At 48.6% G+C, this 19369-nt stretch overlaps 1 protein-coding gene across 1 annotated transcript in view; it reads left to right on the forward strand.

Annotated features, from left to right (window-relative positions):
- Positions 1–19369, forward strand: part of EPAS1 (endothelial PAS domain protein 1) — an 85169-nt gene that overhangs the window by 29507 nt on the left and 36293 nt on the right. The window contains exon 2 of the mRNA XM_066267047.1: positions 17257–17447. Within this exon, the coding sequence (XP_066123144.1) occupies positions 17257–17447 (191 nt within the window). The remainder of the gene's footprint in view (positions 1–17256; positions 17448–19369) is intronic.

Here is a 19369-nt window from a genome sequence, read left to right on the forward strand (position 1 = left end):
CCGCCCCTGTGATGGTGTGAACTTGCACCAGGTGTTCCTGTTCCCACCGAGGTCTCCTGGAAGAGGATTTATGGAATCCAGAGACGTGGATGCTCATTCCTGAGCTGTTACTCCTTCCTTCCAATCCCTGTACACAAAGTTAGGCACACAGAGATGTTTAGTACACAGTTCCATGTCCATGCCACTTATCTTTTAAAATAAGTCATCCTACAAAGAGCAGGTTCCCTCTTGGCTTTGACGTCTGTCGGAGGGTCTCTAGAATTGGCAACTCCATGATGACCTCAGAAGTCTTGGCTCTGGCTGGGCAAGGTCTTTGCGCTAAAATAGGCTAAGTGCCCATGGAGATAATCACCTCTTGTAATATCCACACAATCATCTCATTGTCAAAAGCACAAGGAATGCGAAAATAAAGAAATGCCACAACAGGGTTGCCCCGGGGGTCAGCTAACCCAGGATTCTGTTCCTGGCCGAGGGCACCTTGGGACACCCCAGGAGGGACGGTCCCAGCCATTGCTCTGGAGGCCAGCCTCGAATGGTAAGGCCTGTGCTCTTAAAGCCTGAGCTGAGTGCCGCTTTAGCAGGCCTCACATGCCCAAGTCTGCTCCATCTTCTTGGGACCCCTTCACTATCTCTTTGTCCTCCTGGCTATTCCCATTCTTAAAATCCCACCAAGCAAGCTCAGCTTAAGGTTCCCTTTCTCTCCACTCTGCATGATGGCACACTCTGTGCTCCCAGAGCACTTGTTCCTGATTTCTGTAGCAATAGCTTCAACACAGCCAAGTGCATGGTCTGTGTCGGACATGGTTCTAAGAAGGCTACGCGTACCTACTATAGTCCTCACAAGAGCTCTAGGAGGCAGAGGCTTTCAGAGCAACTGTTTACAGGACACTGAGGTTTAGAAAAACCTAAGTAACTTGCCCTGGTCACAGAGGAAGAGGCTAAGCCCCCAAGCCCAGACAGTCCATCAGGCCCCGTGTCCTTTGCTTATCTGTCTCCAGCACCAGGCTTTCAGCTCACTGAGGGCAGAGACCAGTCTTCCTTCTGATCCTCAGGGCCTGGCACAGAGAAGGCACTCAGTAATCACTGAATGAATGAAAGCAAAGGCTCACCGCACATGAACAGCGACAGGATATTAATTCCAGAGAGCCTCATTTCCTGCAAAAGTGTTAAAATGCAAAGGAGTTCTTGCTCTTTTTGCTCATTCATGGCTTTTTAGAGCCCGGGTTGCTTCAGAACTTTCTTCTAGGTGTCACAGTTGTGGGATATGGCCGACTGCAGTGGGCTTAGGACACATTTGTCACCATCTCTGGGGCAATGAGAAATTGCTGCAATGAAACCAAAGCTACATCTGACATTTTTAAAATAATTAGGAGAAGGAACTACGCAGGGACACCGAGAAGAGCCCTTCTGAGTTGATTCTGGAGAAAGGAACCTTTCTCTGGTCCACCCTGGTGGCAGGACGTGAGTGTCCCTGGCCCCGCCGAGGGCCGGCTGGCGAGAGCCCTGGAGTTGCACCAGCACCCACTGCTCGGGTTCCCCCACACCCGGGCTGATCTTGTAAGTCGTTTCATTGAATACAGTGAGGTCTCCGAGCCTTCAGGGACTTCGGGGCTCTTTCCCTGGGCTTAAAGTCTTTCTCTGCTGCTGACTCACACGTTAATTATTGCTTTCCACCAAGTGGAATTAACGTTGCAACTGACTGCCTGGGTATTATAAAACTGTTTTATCTGCCGGGTAGACGGAGTGTGCAGGACTGTCGCAGAGGAACCGCGGTCCCTTGCTGAGCAGTCAGGGCAGCTAGCTGCACAAACACAGAAACCAACCTTCGCTTTAGAGTCGCTGGGGAAGAGGCTGCTGGGGGTGCTGTGCTCGGCTCAGGACACAGAGGGTTAACTGCCCATGGTTAATTGACCAAAATCTTTTCAAAATAGTGGCCAAGAGTTTCAGTTTGCCGTCACTGTCAGCATTAATGGACAGAACTGGCGTTTCAAAGAAAAAATATCAACTTGTTTTCCCTTTGACTGCGGGGCTGGATAATGAAGTAAAAATGACATTATCTCTAATAAAAGTGATTTGCAGAAATCACTGATAGAATCTCAGTAGCAGAGATTCGCCATTAGCAGTTTAGCCAGATAAGGGGAGCAGCTGGGTTCTGTTAACCCCTCCAGGTCAGATGCGTGTGTTGAGAAGTAGGTTTGGGATCTAGATCTTTAGACATTGAACTTTGGGATAACAGAGAGTATTTATCACTAAGTAGGTCATTCTCAAACCCCACTTGCTGACCTTTATCGTTTTTAATTAGTTTGGTGTTTTATCTTAGGATTTTTTGTGTTTAGGGACTTTTTTTTTCCCCCCCCTTGGCTCATTTTCTCACCTCCATGTTACATCACCAAAGGGGCAAACCTGGCCAAGTGCTGGCATCCTCCCTGGCAGAAACCTGACTCTAAGGAGGGCATGCACACATGTGATGTGAGGGCTTTGGGTGATGGGTGGTGTTGGGCCACAGATTATTCTGTTGTGTCAAGGAGGTAGGATCACAGGCAGAAACCTCCCTGGTCTCTTGTCTCAGGGGAGGGGGAGGGAGGGGGAGGAAGAGGGCCACCCCTGTCCAGGCTTGCTCACCAGTATCAGTGAAAGCTGGCTGGCATCTGGCTCACTGAACACCCCCTGTGATAGGGCAGGAGACACAGCCAACAACTTCTGTTTAAAAACATCCTTAGGGGATGGGTTCAGCTTCCTGGGGACAGTGAGGAGTCATTGGATATTAGGTAACCTAATGACGAATCCAACCGCTATATCACTCCTCTTTATCAACCACTTTCTTTGGTGCTTTTCTTTGGAAAGCACCAAAGCATATAACTCTACAATCCTAATAATCCTGCAGTCGGGGAGCCATGCCTGGTTTAGCCTTCACGCCAGCCCTCCATACTGGATCTGAAGGAGCCAGACAAAACTGTTATTGACATTCTACCTGTGCCCTTGGAGAAGACCCTGGAAGATACAGAATAATGAAGTGAGGCTACCTTGCAGTTAAGGAGTTTAGGTCAATTCTCCAGGTGTTCCGGGTAGGGGTGGGTGGGGAGAGCAGTGTGGGCTGAGGGAGAGCGATCAGGAAAAGCTCTGTGGGGTGGTGGGCCTACGTTGGTTCCAGAAGCCTGGGGTCTGGAATGTGGGAGAGGAGGATGACGTTTCCCGGCTGGCAGCTGGGAGTGCGGAGCGGTGGGTGTCGGTGTGGAGGTAGCTGGTGGGGCGGGCAGGTGCTGCAGGCCTGTGGGAGACGAGGTTGAAGAGCATGGTTGGGGCTGGCAGACCTCAAAAGGCACCTGGAGGTTGCACTTGACTGCGAGGGCAGTAGGGAGTCACTCTCATTTTTAAGTCCACAGTGACATGCCAGAATGTAAATGGGAAGAGGGGTGTGGACTGGCGAGTTGTCCTCTCTCTGCTTCCTGGTTAGAATTGTATTCCATTTGAGCAGTGGTCAAGAAGGTGAGGGGCAAGGGGAACGAGCTGTAAGATTGGGGCTCAAGTCTTTGAAAATAAGCAGAACCCCACTGGAACCAGAGTAGGCCTGTGCCCTTGGTGAAGTTTGCTTTTTGTCCCATGGGTAGTGTTTATGAGTTACTGTTCAGCAAGAATTCTTTGCCAAGGTCTCTGTGGGCTGAGCTGAAGCTCCAGTCTGTGGTGGCCCAGGGGTTGCTGCCATATTTAGAGCTCCTAACAAAGGAACTAGTTTTTCCTGGCTTTGCTGCAGAGAAAGTGGGCTTCTCATAGTTGCTATACAGTGCAGCCAAAGCCGCACCAGCAGAAGAGGGGTCTAGGCTGGGTTCTTCCCGGCCCTCTGCCACCTAGAACATCAGCCTCTAACTCGTCAATGGCCTAGGCAGTTATCAGATCCTTTGACTTCATTGATCAGTCCTTTGGTTGCTGAAGTCCCTGTCTGTGTTGGAAGCCTTGTGGATTCTCGGTGGTGTTTGTGGACTGAACGCATTCTCCCTACTCAGACTTTTCCTGTCGTGCACCCTGCCCTCCAGCCTGTCTCCTGACCACCGGCACCCCTATTTGTGCCCCAGCAGCATCTCTGTCCTTCTCCTCCCTCCTGCCCTCCTGATGGCCCCCTCATCTCTGTTCCTTCTTCAGAGCACACCTCCAGCACTGAGCTTTCCCTTCTCCCTGTATGCCCAGCCTTGCAGACTTCCCTCTCTCAGACTCCCACTGCCTCACTGTCACTAAGCCAGTCCTTCAGGACTTAGCCCTTCATTTTTCTACAACCTCCCTGAGGTCAGGAATAGTGGTGTCATGTTTCATTCTCTTATGTACAGCCCCAGCACATGAAGAGGTATTCGTAGATATGTGATGAATGAGTAGAAAGAAAAAAAAGCTATTGCTGGAGGGGAAAACGGCCCTATATCCCTCATTGCTCCATCGTATCGTTTGAGAGTAGTAGTAACTTGGGAAAGACGTTTTGGCATCTCCCACAGCCTTTGATGACTCCTCTACAAAGGAATGGAATGTAGTTTCCTAAATGCGTATGAACGTCTCACGTCTCATCGTAGTATGACGGGGTGGAATTGGGAGAAAGCATGGGCTCTGTGGCCATGAATCAGATCCCACAGCTCTGGACATGTGACTATGTAAATAGGCTAGAAATCAGGGTTCTAAAGGAAGCCCAGGAGAGAAAGGGGCTCTGGGATTCTCTGTCCTTTCTCTGTTCCTTTGCCTTTCTTTCTTTCTTCTTTTGAATAGGGAGAAGGGGTTATGGGATGGGGGGAGGAAAGTGAGAGATCCTATACTCCTCCCCCCCACCCCCTTCTCTTGCATTTGGAAATACTTTAAATACCAGGCACCAGAATTTCTGGCGTCAAATTGGAATTAGCAAGGCAGATCCTAGGGTAACTCACTATTAGCATATGATTAAGCATCAGCCCTATTAGGAGATGAAACAAATGTTATTTCCTTTGAAATTAAAGTGTCTGAAATAAAGAAGAGAGAACTGACCCTTAAAATCATATTCTGTCCTTGAAACGAGCTCTCTCTGACAACTGCTTCTTCCAGTTATGGCTTTTTAATTTTTTTCACCCAGAATGTCTGATGACACCGCCAGGGAAATTTCTGTCCCCTCCTTCCTGAATATACCCAGCACTGGCCCCTGAGGCAGCCTAGTTCTGTTTTCTCATGACATGATGATTATTTTTGGCATTGCACATATTTTCTCTAATGTTATTATCCCCCCCCAAGCCCCCACCTAGGTTGCCTTTTGAGAAGCAATTGTTTTGGCAACTCTGCATAAATCAGGGGGTTAATTTCAGTTCAGTGTGGTGAAGGGGGGGAGCAGGAGAGAGAAGGACCTCGCCTTTGCCTCCTGTAGAACCCAACCCCCACTCGAGTGCAAAAGCAGAGGTCCTCACTTCCCCTGCTCGGGAGAGAGCTTGCTTGCACTGGGCTCTGTGCTCCCCGGTCATCCTTTTGGCCAGCAAGGCTTCAGGGGATATCTAGAGGTGACGCTGGGGGCTGCACCTCAGGGATGGCATCTTAATGACTGGACTTGGCCGGGGTTAGAACAGCCCCATTCAATGTGAGTTCACTCCCTGTGTAGTTGGCTCGCTCAGCCTCTGTCCATAGATGTTCTCTTGTTCACGCAGCATGAGGAAATGGAGATTTCCAAGTGGGAAGCAGCCTTCCCGATGCTTTAACTCTTCACTGAAGGGAAGAGGCGTGGCACAGAACGAAGACCTAGGCTGGCCCAGCTGCAGCTCCCGGGAGAGGAGCAACCCCCCCCCCCCAGGCTGGGGATGGAGGCCAAGGCAGCTGGGATCACTTTTGCTTTCCTCTCCAAGAGGGAAAGGAGAAGAGCAAATTATCCTTGCACTCAAGTAGCAGATATTTACCCCATTTGTCTGCCGTGCCCTAGGGTCCCGTGATGGGTGCACAGAAGTAGATGCTGTATCTGTGCCCTACCCACCCCCCCATGCCCACCCCCACCCCAAGGCACCAGACTACTTACAGTCCAGTTGTAGCAGCAGAAAGTTTGCAGAGAAAAGCCAGCAAGACAGGGAGGCCTTTAATGAAGGCAAGTGAGTAATGTGGGCAGGAAGCACCTTGGAGGAGAAAGTGAGGGTGGCCAGAGAAGCGTCTGGGGGGAAGCAGAGCTTGAACTGGCTCCGAGGACAGGGTTTGAAGAAATAAGAAGGGTGAGATGATAGAGATGGGGAAGGTGTGGAGGAGGAGACATCAAAGTGGGGCTTAGTGAAATCCCATAAAGAAACATAAAACGAGAGTAAGAGTCTTCCTGGCAGAAGAGGAGACCTGGCTGGTGAGACTAGGGGGCTTCTGTGAGAATGCCATGAAGGTAGCTCTAACCCTGCCAGATGTTGGCATCTCCACTGTGTCCTTGGTCTCGAGATCTCCTGTGTCCCTGGGTTTCTTTCTACTCAAACAGTGGTCACAGACCAGTAGAATGAGTACCATCTGGGAGTTTGTTAGAAGTGCAGACCTACAGGTCCCAGCTCGGATCTACTGAGTCAGAAACAGCACTGTAACAAGATCCTGGGTGATTGGTACACACAGTCTGAGAAGGGCCGACTGTGTGACCGTGGGCGGTTGTCCGCAGCTCTAGTTCGGAGCCCAGATTTGATTCAGAGTGGAGAACACACACACACACAAGCATTATGGAGTGTCTGCACTGGGGCTCTTTCCAGAGGGAAACCTTTTATTCTGATTAAGAATTGGAATAGAATTTTTACGGAAAAAAAAAACCTAGAACAGTGAGTGACTTTGAGGAATTCACAGACGTAATTCATTTGTTTTGATCCAGTGTCTTCCATTTGTACCACTCTGTACTATTTCTACGTTAGAGACACCAAAGGAACAGATGAGGGGGTCCTTTCCCGCAAGAATGTGTGGCCCAGTTAGGGAGACAGAAGCTGCAGAAGTGAGACAAACACGGGGCTGGACCATGCAGTGTGGACTCTCTGAAGTAGGGTGCAGCGAGGTCAGCACAGGTGAGACCTTCCTGGGAAAACATGAGCTGTGCGCGATGCTGAAAGATGAGTGTGATCTGGACAGGCCAAGGAGAGAAGAGTGTGTTCTCCAGCAAGGGTGCGGGAAGGGGCAGGGGCAGGGCTCTGTCTCAGGGGCTACATGGGCAGTAAGCTGCTCCCCGCTTGCTCCAGAAAAGAACGCTTACTTCATGCTAGGGAACCTGTTTTCCATCTTGGGCACTTTATCCTTCTGCTGTGTAATTTCTTTGTCAGTGTTCTTAGCTGAAGGCAGTGTTATAGGAACAGGATGACTATACATGCAGAATGGCTTGAGCCAAACCATAGATTGTGCTGTTGGAAGCTTATGGGACCCAAAGAAAGAAGGCTGCTGATGGGTAGAAGCCCTAAAGACAAGCCCTAAATCGGTCCTGATCACAGCTTGGGTGTGGAGATACAACCTCAAGCCCAGGGAAGTGGCACCAAAGAAAATAGTCTAGTGAGAATAAAACATTTAACCCGTGCCGTCTGTAGATTCTGCTAGCAAAGTAAGAACTTTTTTTTTCTAAAGGCATCTCCAAGCAGAGAAAAAGGATTTCACTGGGCCTGTTACTCAGTTAAGGGCTGATCTAGGACAAGAAGGTGGTCAAGATATCTCCTTTGCTGCTTCCCACATCAGGAGCTCATCAAGTAGTGTCCTTAGAGGGCGTCACCCCCAGTAAACCCAACTCGGCTAAACATTTTGATTCTGCAAGAGGGAGCTTGCCTTATGGGCATTTGGAGAAAAGTTGCCCAATTTCCATCAAGAATATGGGGTTTAGGGTCAAAGGATAGGAGTAAGTGCTGGGTGACACTGGGCATGTCACTAATATCCTTGGGGCCTGTTTCCTTGTGTGTAAAATAGAGATGAGACCATACCTCCCTCATGAGATTATGTCAGGATTAAATCAGAGGCAGTGTGCTGAGAGTTCTTGACCATTCTGCAAGTATTGCATATGGTCCTTTCCTAACTGCAGCAGCCTCTGAGCTTGCGGGGATCAAGGAGTCCCTCAGCTGGAGTCTGCCCAGTGTAGGGGGATAGGCCAGAGAGAGCCGTGGAGAGACAGGCACATCCGCTGTGGCTGCTGGCTGTCCTCCCCTTTCCGTGGGTGCAGATGCCACCGCTTCTCCTCTGACCGTGCCCTGGGTCCGGGGAGACCGAGATCACTCCGTCCTAATGTTGGGGGATGAGGTCCTGCTGAACGAGAGCGGCCATCTTCACAACTGGACTCCCCAGTTTCAGTAGTTGGTCATCTCTGTTCAGATGCTTGACCCTGGGTGTGGCACCCTGGGAAGAGGCAGCCGAGGGGAGCCGGTGACTGGGCGGGGCAGGTTGCTGAGATGGTGCGCATGCGCGGGCCCTGCGTGCTTTCCTTCCCCGTCTCTGTCTCTGCGTCACCTCCTCCGGAGCTCTGCACTCGGCAGTGGTGGCCATGGTCCTGACGGTGTTGCCGTGACCAAACTCGCCTCCCCAACTCTCCCAGGGGACCACTGGGAGGCGGCTGGGGGGAGGGGCAGCAAGCTGGACACGTGTCATCTCTTATTATAAACAATAAAGCACAACACCTGAGAAAAGGTAGACATCAGTGTTATTTATAACAGCTAGAAATTAAAAACCATATCTGAACAACAGTTAAGCGCACTGTGATCCACCCACATAACATGCTATTGCTGGCTGTTAGATGTGTAAAGAAGTTTTTAAAATGTGATAAAATATTAAGTAAAATGCCGTAAATTCAATGGGATTTCAATTTTTTTCTTTCTATCTTTCTGTATTTTTATAATTGCCTAAACTAAATATGCTTTGCCCTTATTTTCACCAGAGCCTTTATTTTTTTTTTATTTTTTTTTATTTTTTGTAATTTTTCTTTTTTTTTTTTTAATAAATTTTTATTAATGGTAATGGGATGACATTAATAAATCAGGGTACATATATTCAAAGAGAGCCTTTCTTTTAAAAAGGACATGATCTGTTAAGATAAATTAGGGTATGAGATGGTAACGCACGATGGTCTGTTCCCAACTGTGTGACATGTCTGGTGCTGGTTGGCAATGAGCTCTCTGTTCATGTGTCCTTGAAAGAGTCAGAGCGCAGGGGTTTTGCTCCAACTCCACATATTCCCATTACCTTTCCGAGCCTCAGTTTTCCTCATCTCTAAAATGGGAATCATGATACCTGCTCTTTCTATCCTATTGGGTAAGATTCACAGGTTTACTTACAAAGTGCTTTATAATGAGTGACACGAGTGTAAAGTGGTATTACTCATTAATGTGTTGAATAGAGAGAACCCTGCTAACACTTGGCTTGGTGAAGCTAAGCATAGGGACAGTTGTCAGTGTTACTCCTGCACACGCACGCGTCTCCCCGCCGGGCTGGGGACTGCACACGTCCGCTGCTTATGCAAGGCACTGGGTTATCAGGAGCCCCAGATGGGCTGTACCTATGGGGCTGCTCTGTAATTGCATCTGCTGCTCTCGGAGGCTGCCTGGAGCAGAGAAGGCCACCAGATAAGCATCTCCAGTGGGCCCCAAGCAGAATTGACCATTAGAGGGCCATGTTGGGTGGGCCTCAGACATTACTGTCAGCTCTGAATGCAGTCCAGGCCCTCTCTCCAGGGGCACAGGCCAGCAGAGCGAGTCAGGGAGCTGGGGGCTCGGCCCCAAAGGAGGGGAGGTTGGGAGGTTGAGGTATGAGACACTTTTCAGGATTCCTCCTTCAGGGAGGGGGTGAGTGAAAACATCCATTCCTGTTGAGCCTCTCCTGCTCTCACCTCCTCCTCGCAGCCCCTCTGTGAGGACTTCTGATAGGTTCTGCTGCCTCCCAGTTGTGCTGTGGGCCCCGTCAGGGCAGAGTTCGTGCCCTCACAAGTCTGCGTCCTGAGGTGCCTCGGTGCCCTGCCCCCGCCTCCAGGTTTGTTTGCTCTGCCCACTTCCTCGTGAATTTGCTAATTCGATTTCTTCTATTTTGACTGGCCTTTGTTGATGCCTTTTCCTCCCCGGTATAATGCATTCCCCTCTTACTCACCACTGCCGCTGGATAGACATCAGAACGTCCCCGGAAAGAACACCACCCTCTTCTAAAACATTTTTGCCACTCCCTTCGAATTGTCTTCGGAGCCAAAGACCATTCTTTTGAAAGCCTTCAGCTGTGGCAAGGCCTTATCTCTGAGGGCACATTGTCTTCTTCCAAACAACCAAATTCCATCCACAGCCAAGTCTGGCCACTGAAGGGGGTGGGTAACAGGATAATATTATTTAGGGTTTAGAATGAAGCATGTTTTGTGAAATGTTATGACTGATTTTCTTGTGTGGTTCTGAAACTAATTCTAAAAAGACCTCACAAAATACTTAGCACAGTGACCACTTCATGGGGTAGAGTTTGTACTTTCTCCCAGGTGGCTATTTTGTGGGGCAGCTGCCTTTTATGTGGCAGCTATTCAAATCTCTGCCTCCTCGTTTCTCCTCCCTCTGTCAGCGAGAGCAGGCAGGGTGTCAGTCCTCCACAGGCATGTGAGCACATGTGCAGAAACCTGTGGTCCACTAAGCCCCCCAGGTCACTATGCTGCAGGCTGAAGTTGCAAACCACTGCTCCCGCAAAAATAGGACAAAAACACTGCACAGTTTAAGTGTGGATTGGATGAAGGTGTTTATGAAACACAACTAGGCGCACCCCCTACCACCACCACCATCACTGAAAAGGGGAGGGGGCGGGCTTTTTATTTTAATGCTGTTTGCAACAGTGGTTCCCAGCCCTGACTGTGCTTGAGAATCACATGAGAAGCTCTAAACCTCTAAACCTCTGATGCTTAGGCTGTACCCTGACCTTTTATGTGGGAATCTCAGGGTGATCCCACAGAGGACCCAGGCATCAATGTCTAAGGCTCCTCTGATGATTCCAGTGAGTAGCCAAGACTGGGAAGCACTGGCATTGGCTCAGCTATATAATTCAGTCCACCGAGTAACCACCCCTGGGTGTGCGGGCCAGCCACTTGTCCTGACTTCTGAGGCCTGAGGCTGGTCTGTGCCTCCGTCAGGCAGCCTTCGTGCAGCAGCTGCACAGCCTCACTGAGGGGGTCACAAGAGCTCCTCCTAATTTCATTTGACCTTCATTTCCTCCATTCACCACTCCTGCAAATTGGTACCCACTTAGAATCTCACCACCAACCAATAGACTCATCTAAGATGGCTTAATTAGCTTCAGTCTCTCTCCCTGACCTGTAATCCATTCTGCTTCTAAGCCATCTAACCTTACAGGTGATGGACATATGGTTTTGATACCCTGATGGCCCACAGGTGTTCATTGTTGAGGTATTGATCACACTAAACATAGGAGACTAGCAAATTAGGCAACCAACCCCATTGTTGCAGTTGGTGACACCTTGAAGGTCCCATCAGGCTGTGTTCTCCTGGAAGTCAGAAACCAGGATCATTTTGCCCAAGAACTGGTAATGGTTCCATTTTGGAGCAATGAACCAGCTGTTAGAGAGACATTTTTAAGTTGAGGAAGCTCTGGCCCCAGAAGTTTTTCCTGGTTGAATTGTAGCATATACCTGCTGGAACTTTGGGACAATCAATATTGTTTTGCCTTTTGAGTGGCTGTCTGGTCCTTCAGTGGTTACTTCCCTTAGTTTCAGATTTTGAGTTTCCAACTGGGGGTAGGGGGTGGGGGAGGACTTAAGTATAAATTTATGTATATTAAGATGTAAAGCCCTGGCCGGTTGGCTCAGCGGTAGAGCGTCGGCGTAGCGTGCGGAGGACCCGGGTTCGATTCCCGGCCAGGGCACACAGGAGAAGCGCCCATTTGCTTCTCCACCCCTCCACTGCGCTTTCCTCTCTGTCTCTCTCTTCCCCTCCCGCAGCCAAGGCTCCATTGGAGCAGAGATGGCCCGGGCGCTGGGGATGGCTCTGTGGCCTCTGCCTCAGGCGCTAGAGTGGCTCTGGTTGCAACATGGCGACGCCCAGGATGGGCAGAGCATCGCCCCCTGGTGGGCAGAGCGTCGCCCCTGGTGGGCGTGCCGGGTGGATCCCGGTCGGGCGCATGCGGGAGTCTGTCTGACTGTCTCTCCCTGTTTCCAGCTTCAGAAAAATGAAAAAAAAAAAAAAAAAAAAAAAAAATTTTGTAAAAAAAAAAAAAAAGAAAGAAGCAGAAACTGCTTGTTCTCCACCTGCAGCATGGAGAGCTCCATACGGGCGGGCTGGACCAGCAGCATTTAGGGAGCAGTATGGAGTCATTCTGCTACTGCCCCCCAGCTCTGCAGTGATGCCGGCAGTCTCTTGCAAACACCCACAGCACTGCTTCCCCTTCTTTGCACTTCACACCCTCATTTTAACTCAGATATTATTTTTTAACCCTACTCCTAAGGTCTAGATAGATGTCACTCTCTCATTTAAACCTAAATCCTGCTCCTCCTTCTGTCCAGTATGTGGGCATCCATTGTGTAGGGACAGGATCTAATGCAGCCCCATGCATTCAGAGGTCTGCAATAAGTAAGAGTTCCTTGCTGCCAGTGAAGAAACCTTTGATCCTGGACCCAGAAGAACTGGGCTGGAGACGGTATCTTTTAGCAAGTGACTTAAAGTGATTTAGCCATTTAGATGGCTAAATCCCCACTTCTTCATCTATTAAATGGGGATAATAGTTTCTCTCTCTCTGGGCCGTTGTGAAACTCACGTGAGATAACACAAGTAGGAAAGCAAAGTGTTCTCTGAACCCGACAAATACCTTCAAGGTATTGTCATTTGTCTGGCTAGGATCAGCTGAAATCCTGCCTCCCTGAGGAGCCTTCCCTGGCTTTGTTTACTCACATCAGCTTAGTTCTTATCTTAACTGCCTATAGTGCTTATTGTTTGTACTTATTTCTGTAGTTAACAGAAATGTTTCAAGTTGTTGGCTCCCTAGAAAACAAGGAGTATATGCCTTAACCACTCTACAGTTCCTCAAAGACCGATACAGAGCTCAGTGAACACTTCTGTGTCTGCATGAGGGCCCAGCTACTTGGGGCAGTTTGCATTGTGTGTCCCATATATGAAATGTTATATAAGACCACCCTGTGGTCGCAGGAGGGCCACCAAGAAAGACAGGAGGAGGAACTTTGTCAAAAGAGCTATTTGGAGTAAGAAAGAAATAGCTGAGTCTTTTCTGATGATTTGGAAAACTTAGGATAAAATACCTTTTTATAAGAAGCCAGAGAATTCTAACATGTCATGTCTAGAATTGTCATTTTTTAAAAATCTGGTCTATTGCAGTTAAGTCTAGAACCCATCTAGGGAGAGAAAATAAAGCTCTAGAAAACAAAGCCTTGTTGACCAAAGAAGATTCAGCTACATGACACAAAGAACTGGTCAAGATCAACCTGGCCACGAGTAAGCCTCCAGCCCGGGGACAGCATTGATTCGGCAATGAAGAACAGTTGCTATGGCCAAAGTCTGAATGTGACTAATACTCACATTAGCCAGATAATGTAATTACTGTTATCTGTCATGATGGTTTTTATTTGTGGAGAGCTTTCTAGTACAGGCATACCTCAGAGAGAGTGTGGGTTCCATTCTCAAACACCGCAACGAGTATCGCAATAAAGTGAGTCAGTATCTTTGTTTGTGGCCGGTCTTGCCTTCAAGCTGTAGAAAATGTAACATCCGTGAAGAGCAATAAAACGAGGTACACCTGTACTTCCAACGCTTCTACATTCATCTTATTTTATCCTGACAAATAAGCATGAGCTCTCTCTCATTTTACAGATGAGGCTATAAGGGTATTAAGAATGCATTTTTTTTTTTTGTCCAAAATCAGATAGCTAGTCTTGTAGCCAATATATTAAAACATGAGTCCTCCTAACTTCCAGTCCCCTATTCTATTTGCTAAGAGACCAAACCCATGATCAATTAGGTGAAGAAGTAGACTATATGCATTAGTTTGGCTTGGGCAGTGGTGCAGGGTGGGGGAGGCATCTCACCTTCACACTTTGTGTTAATTATACTTGATCTTCAGTGTTTCTAATTAAATCATGGCAGTGTTACACATTTTTGTCTGTTCTTCCAAGAGTCAACATTAGACAGATATCTCTGGGCTGTGTCACATTTAACTTGACAATTTAATTAAAGTCATGTTAGTCCCCAGAGTGCAACTGTTAAAACAAGGTAGCTAAAATGGAGCTCATGACTTTTAAACTAAGCAGCTGTGTGAGATTCTCAATATTTCTCTTCCTAAAAGTTAAGATGTTACTGTTTCTTTATTTCTTGCTAAAGCCATCTCCTACCATTAAGCAGTGGGAAGGGTATTGGCTTGGGAAGAAATGGGTTCTAGCCCCATCTCTACCACTAAGTAGCTGGACAGCTCTTCGTAAGTCACTTAACCAGGCCAGGCCTCAGTTTCCAGGTCTGTGAAATGGGGACAGTAGTAATGTCTTTCTTGCCTATCTCGCCTATGGAGTATGAGGGTAGAATTAAGGAGTCACCTCTGTGTCTCAGGACTTCTAAGTGTCTGTTCACTGACAATTTTCAAGGGCTTATGCAGGCGTTTGCTTTGTGATCCTGGGCAAGTTACATATTATGTCTGAGCCCCAGTGTCCACATGTGTACATTGTGCTCACAGTACCTACCCTGTTGTGTTGTTAGGAGGATTATAATGCGGTTACAGACGTAAGGTGCTTGGTGCAGTGCCGAGCACAAAAGTAGTAGATCTCAACAAATATTTGCATGGTCCAAAGAGCATGGTAGGACCCAAATGTGCAATTCCATTGCCAGACAGCACCGACACCAGACTGCCTTCCCCTCCCTTGTTCTCTCTGCTTTGACAGCTCTTCGACTCTAAGGAAGGGACAATGGCAAAGGGAAGCTGGTGCATATACATGTTGGAGTTGATGTCATAGCCTGTTCTTAGAGTCTTTTCCACCCCACATGGCTTCTCTAGGTGCCCCTGCTGACTGGTCATATGTTGATGCTGCTTTTGTCAAGGTGTGCAAGGCGCTGGAGAATGGGATCCAGCATCTCTAAGACACTGACTTTCACGACACATAGGCATGTTGTGTGCTGTTTTTCGTGTCCCCTTCCTACCCTTATTTCCTGTGCCAGGGTGCCTGCAAACCTTGAACAAGTGCTCTGCTCCACACACAGAGGTCAGGATTCAAACGCAAATGGGAGAAACTAATATATAAACTGTCACTACAGGTCTGGTGCCAAAGCAACATGATTGTGAGGGCAGACCGTAAAGGGTGGGGAGCGGTGGGGCACAGGGGAGGAAGTGCTGGGCACTGGAAGTCGGGGAGAGGAGAGAGCAGGGATTAGGTAAAGGAAACATGAAAGAGAAAAAACTGGATAAAAACCAGTGTACCCATTTCAGTTTTTCTGAGGGTTCTTCTGGACCATCAACAGCTCCTGGACATTCTTTCTGCAGTCAGAGTTAAATGGTGCTTAATCCACCCAGGGAGTTGGATGTTACGTTTTTTAAAATGAAACATGTCATAAAGTCAAAACCATGCCTCTGCCCCATATCTTGAAGGGTTTGAAAGGCATGTCAACATTCCATGAATCCCAAAATACTGATTATCTGTCCAGATAACAGACTATAAAACCAAACAAAAGGAGCAGCAGCACATGGTTTGGAAATCTCTGAAGGGAGGACAGAGAGAATGAGCTGGATCTGGCTGGATGAGGCTTGAGAGTCATGAACTACATTGGACATTTGTTAAAAAAGACACACACACACACACACACACACACACAAACTTGTTTATTAACCATGCAGTACAGATTTTTTATGAACACATAAGAAAATATGGATAAGCATGAAGGAAAAAAAAATCCCCCATAGTCTCACCAACCTGAAACTGCTAACATTTTTATATATAGAGACTAGACAATCATCCATGGTTCAGAGCTTGGGTTCAGAGACCCACCAGCCCACTGCAAAGTCCCACTTTCCCAGTCGTCTGCCATGAAGCTGCAGGAAAACCAGCCTCTCTGGACCCAGTTTCTCACCTGCAAACTAGAGAGGATAATGACAATAACTTCCAAAGGTAGCTGTAAGAATTAAAGAAGCTAAGGTCGTAGTGCTTAAAACAGTACCTCGAATACAATGTGATAGCTGTAAGAATAATATTTTATTCTGTTTCTAGACTTTTTCTAATACATAGAACTATTATACAGAATACATTTCTGTGAAAATCAGATTATATCGTACACTTTTCTAATGTTTTTACTCTTGTGACCATCTTTTCATGGATAGATTTGTCAATAGCTAATATTGATTGCTTCCAGTTGGGATAGACCTGATGCTAAAGATTTTACATAAATTATCATACTTAATCCTCACAAGAACTGTGTGGGGTATATGTACTATTATGACCATTTTACAGATGAGCAAACTGAGGCTAAGCAGTTTAAATAACTTGAGTGTGTAGAGGTGGCAAGAGGAGAAGTTAGAATTTCAATACAGAGAAGCTGGCTTTTAAACTTGCACATGTTAGACTGTACCATGGGCTTTATAAGGAGATCTCAGGTTTTGTTAGGACTTCCTGAAAGAGGCAGGTTTGGGTGTGAGTCATCTTTCCTTCTGTCCTGCAAAGAAGAAGGAAAATGAGCGTGAGACAGGCTGGAAACCTATGCTGGCAGGACTGGAGAGAAAACATGTGCCCCCTCCTCTGTAACCCTTAGGGGCTATGCTCTCAGGGACACCAGACTGACAGGCATCAGGCTGGCTGTTCTTGGGCTCTAATAGCGTTTTCAGTGTTTGCCATGGACATCAGTATGAAATGGAATCTGGGCTTAATTTTTTTCTAAGTTCATTTTATCCAGAAAGGGAACCTTAAAGCAGTTTTTCATCTTGATTTCCAAGGTTTCTGATACAGCCACCTAGGTCACTGGCCATAGCTTCCTCACAGTTCCCTGCCCATCACTGCACAGTCACCTCAGTCCCAAGATAACCCAGGACCACGTCCAAGGCATTGCCAGTGGATGAACTTAATTGACAGGTCTTTGCTCAACCCCCCCCCCCCCCCCGTGTGAAGCGCTGTCCAGGGCGTTGTGGGCACGCAGGAGGGGGAGGCGGTTTAGACACACGTGCACATGAGAGCAGAGCTGACAGTAGAACACAGGCCGTGTGGTCCAGCCGACCACTGTGAGTCCGTGTCGGTTCATTGTGAGAGTTTGGCTGTACCATGGGCTGGGGGCCCTTGGGGTGTCTTGGTCTGGGATTGCTAGAATGCTAGTGACGTTTTGGGAGCTAACCTCTTCTCTCTCATTCTAGGAGTAGCTCGGAGAGGAGGAAGGAGAAGTCCCGGGATGCAGCGCGCTGCAGGAGAAGCAAGGAGACGGAGGTCTTCTATGAGCTGGCCCACGAGCTGCCTCTGCCCCACAGCGTGAGCTCGCACCTGGACAAGGCCTCCATCATGCGACTGGCCATCAGCTTCCTGCGAACTCACAAGCTCCTGTCCTCAGGTGAGGCTGGTAGACTCCGCCAGGAGGCTCCGTTGTGGCAGAGGTAGAGGACCACTGAGAAGGTCTTCTCAACCAGGAGCTCCCACTCTGCAAAACTTCCACCCACAGAAACACCATCATGTGACTTCATTCCTGCATGTTACACATCTCCTTCCCAGCAATGCCCTTGACAGTGAAGACAGCCGTGAGATGCAGGGCAAGGCCAGGACTAAGGGAGTGCATGGGCACGGAAGCTGAGGAGGAGAGAGAGGGCCAGGGGAGCACAGCAGCCTTTGCTGGCCTTGCAGAGGCCTTTCCATCGGCCATACGACCCACCCCGCACTCCAGACTGAATCCTTGGGAAGTGTTTTAGTGCTTATCTTCCAGCTGCTTTCTCCAGGGGGGCAGAGGTGTGCCCATGTGGTCGTTTTTCCTCCTACTAGCCAGTGTGCCAGCCAGAGTTTGTGGTGTCTCTGCCATTAGTTTCCTCCACTGTAAACCGGGGTGAACAATGCTTACTGCGCAGGGTGTCTGTGAGAATTACCAAGATGGTGTCTGTAAGGCACCTGGCCCAGCCACCCTCATTCACACCGGGAAGTCTAGGATGGATAACAACCTCCCCACGGCACTAACTCATTCTCACCCTCCCTGGGATCTCTGCAAGTCTCGAGTTCACAAAACGTTTCTTTCTCAGAGTTTACATTCTTCGTAAAGCCATTTCCTGTTAGTCCTGACCAGAAAGAGGTGGCCCAAGGAGTTTCCCAGCCTCAGATCCCATGTGACAGTCCTGTCCAGTCTGTCAGTTTCGTAAGGAAACGGGGCAGTGGGCCGTGTCCCTCCTTGCCAGGTGTGGTACGACAGGTGGAAGCATCCAAGGTGGTGAGCGGGGGAGGGAGGGTTCTGTGTGGTTCGTGTCCAGTTTTCCTGAGTGAGCGGGTGCCTGGGAGCCGGGTGCACGCTGCCATCCTGTTATGAAGTGGCTATTCTGGGAAAGAAACCCTGAGCAAAGGGAATCCAGCGTGAGGCTGGGAGGCCAGACCGGCATGTGCTATTCTGGGCCCTGGAGCACAGGAAGGATATGGAGGAAAGATTTTCAGAAAATAGGATGACAGCTCAGTGGGTCCAAGGGTTGGAGGTAACCCTGTACTACAAGCCTAAAGAGTCTTGGGAAAGTGCAGGTGGAGGGGGAGCACCAAGGGCAAAGGCATGCTCTATAAAATACGTGCAAAGAAACAGTGCAGAGAAGCTGCAGCTCCATTGCCATACATGCTACAGGAAGAGGGCACAGTGGGCTGAAGTGTACCAAGGCCTGGGGATGCCCTCTCAGGGAATGTGTGTCCCTCTTTCTTTTAAAGAGGCTCGTCTTCCTGGAAGGTGAGGGCAGTGTCTGGTAGTGTTGGATTCACCTTTACATACACACAGAGTAGGCAGCGGAGGATTTAACAGATGAAGACCCTTGCCGACACCCAGAAACATCTTCTCGACTTCCCAGTGATGGTACTTGAAATTCTTTTCTTAGACATTAATTCTTTTGGCTTAATCATTGCACCCCCAGAGAGCCCCAGGAGGAGTAAGCCATTAATTCTGGGACACCTCTCTGATTGAATTTGGCCTTGTAGGACATTTCAGAGGTGATGAAACGTGAAACCTGGGAAACCTAAAACTGCCCACAGTCACACGTTTAGCACACGGGGAATCTGCACCTGAAATGGAAGTCAGTTTGAATCTCGGTCCGTGGGAGAGACAGGCACAGGAGGGCAGGAGCGTTCCGCAAACCTGGTCGGATGAAGATGGTGACCAGGGGCTGGGTGTGTCGGGAAGAAAAGGGAAAAGGGGACCAAAGTTAAATGGATGTGCCCTGGGCCAACCATGAGCAGTGGGGGCGGGGAGGGAGGAGATCCCCCCCACATTCGGTGGGTTGTCGCTGTCCTTTCTCTTGCTGC

This window comes from Saccopteryx bilineata, chromosome 3, assembly GCF_036850765.1.
Source record: "Saccopteryx bilineata isolate mSacBil1 chromosome 3, mSacBil1_pri_phased_curated, whole genome shotgun sequence".
NCBI classification, from domain to species: Eukaryota; Metazoa; Chordata; class Mammalia; order Chiroptera; family Emballonuridae; genus Saccopteryx; species Saccopteryx bilineata.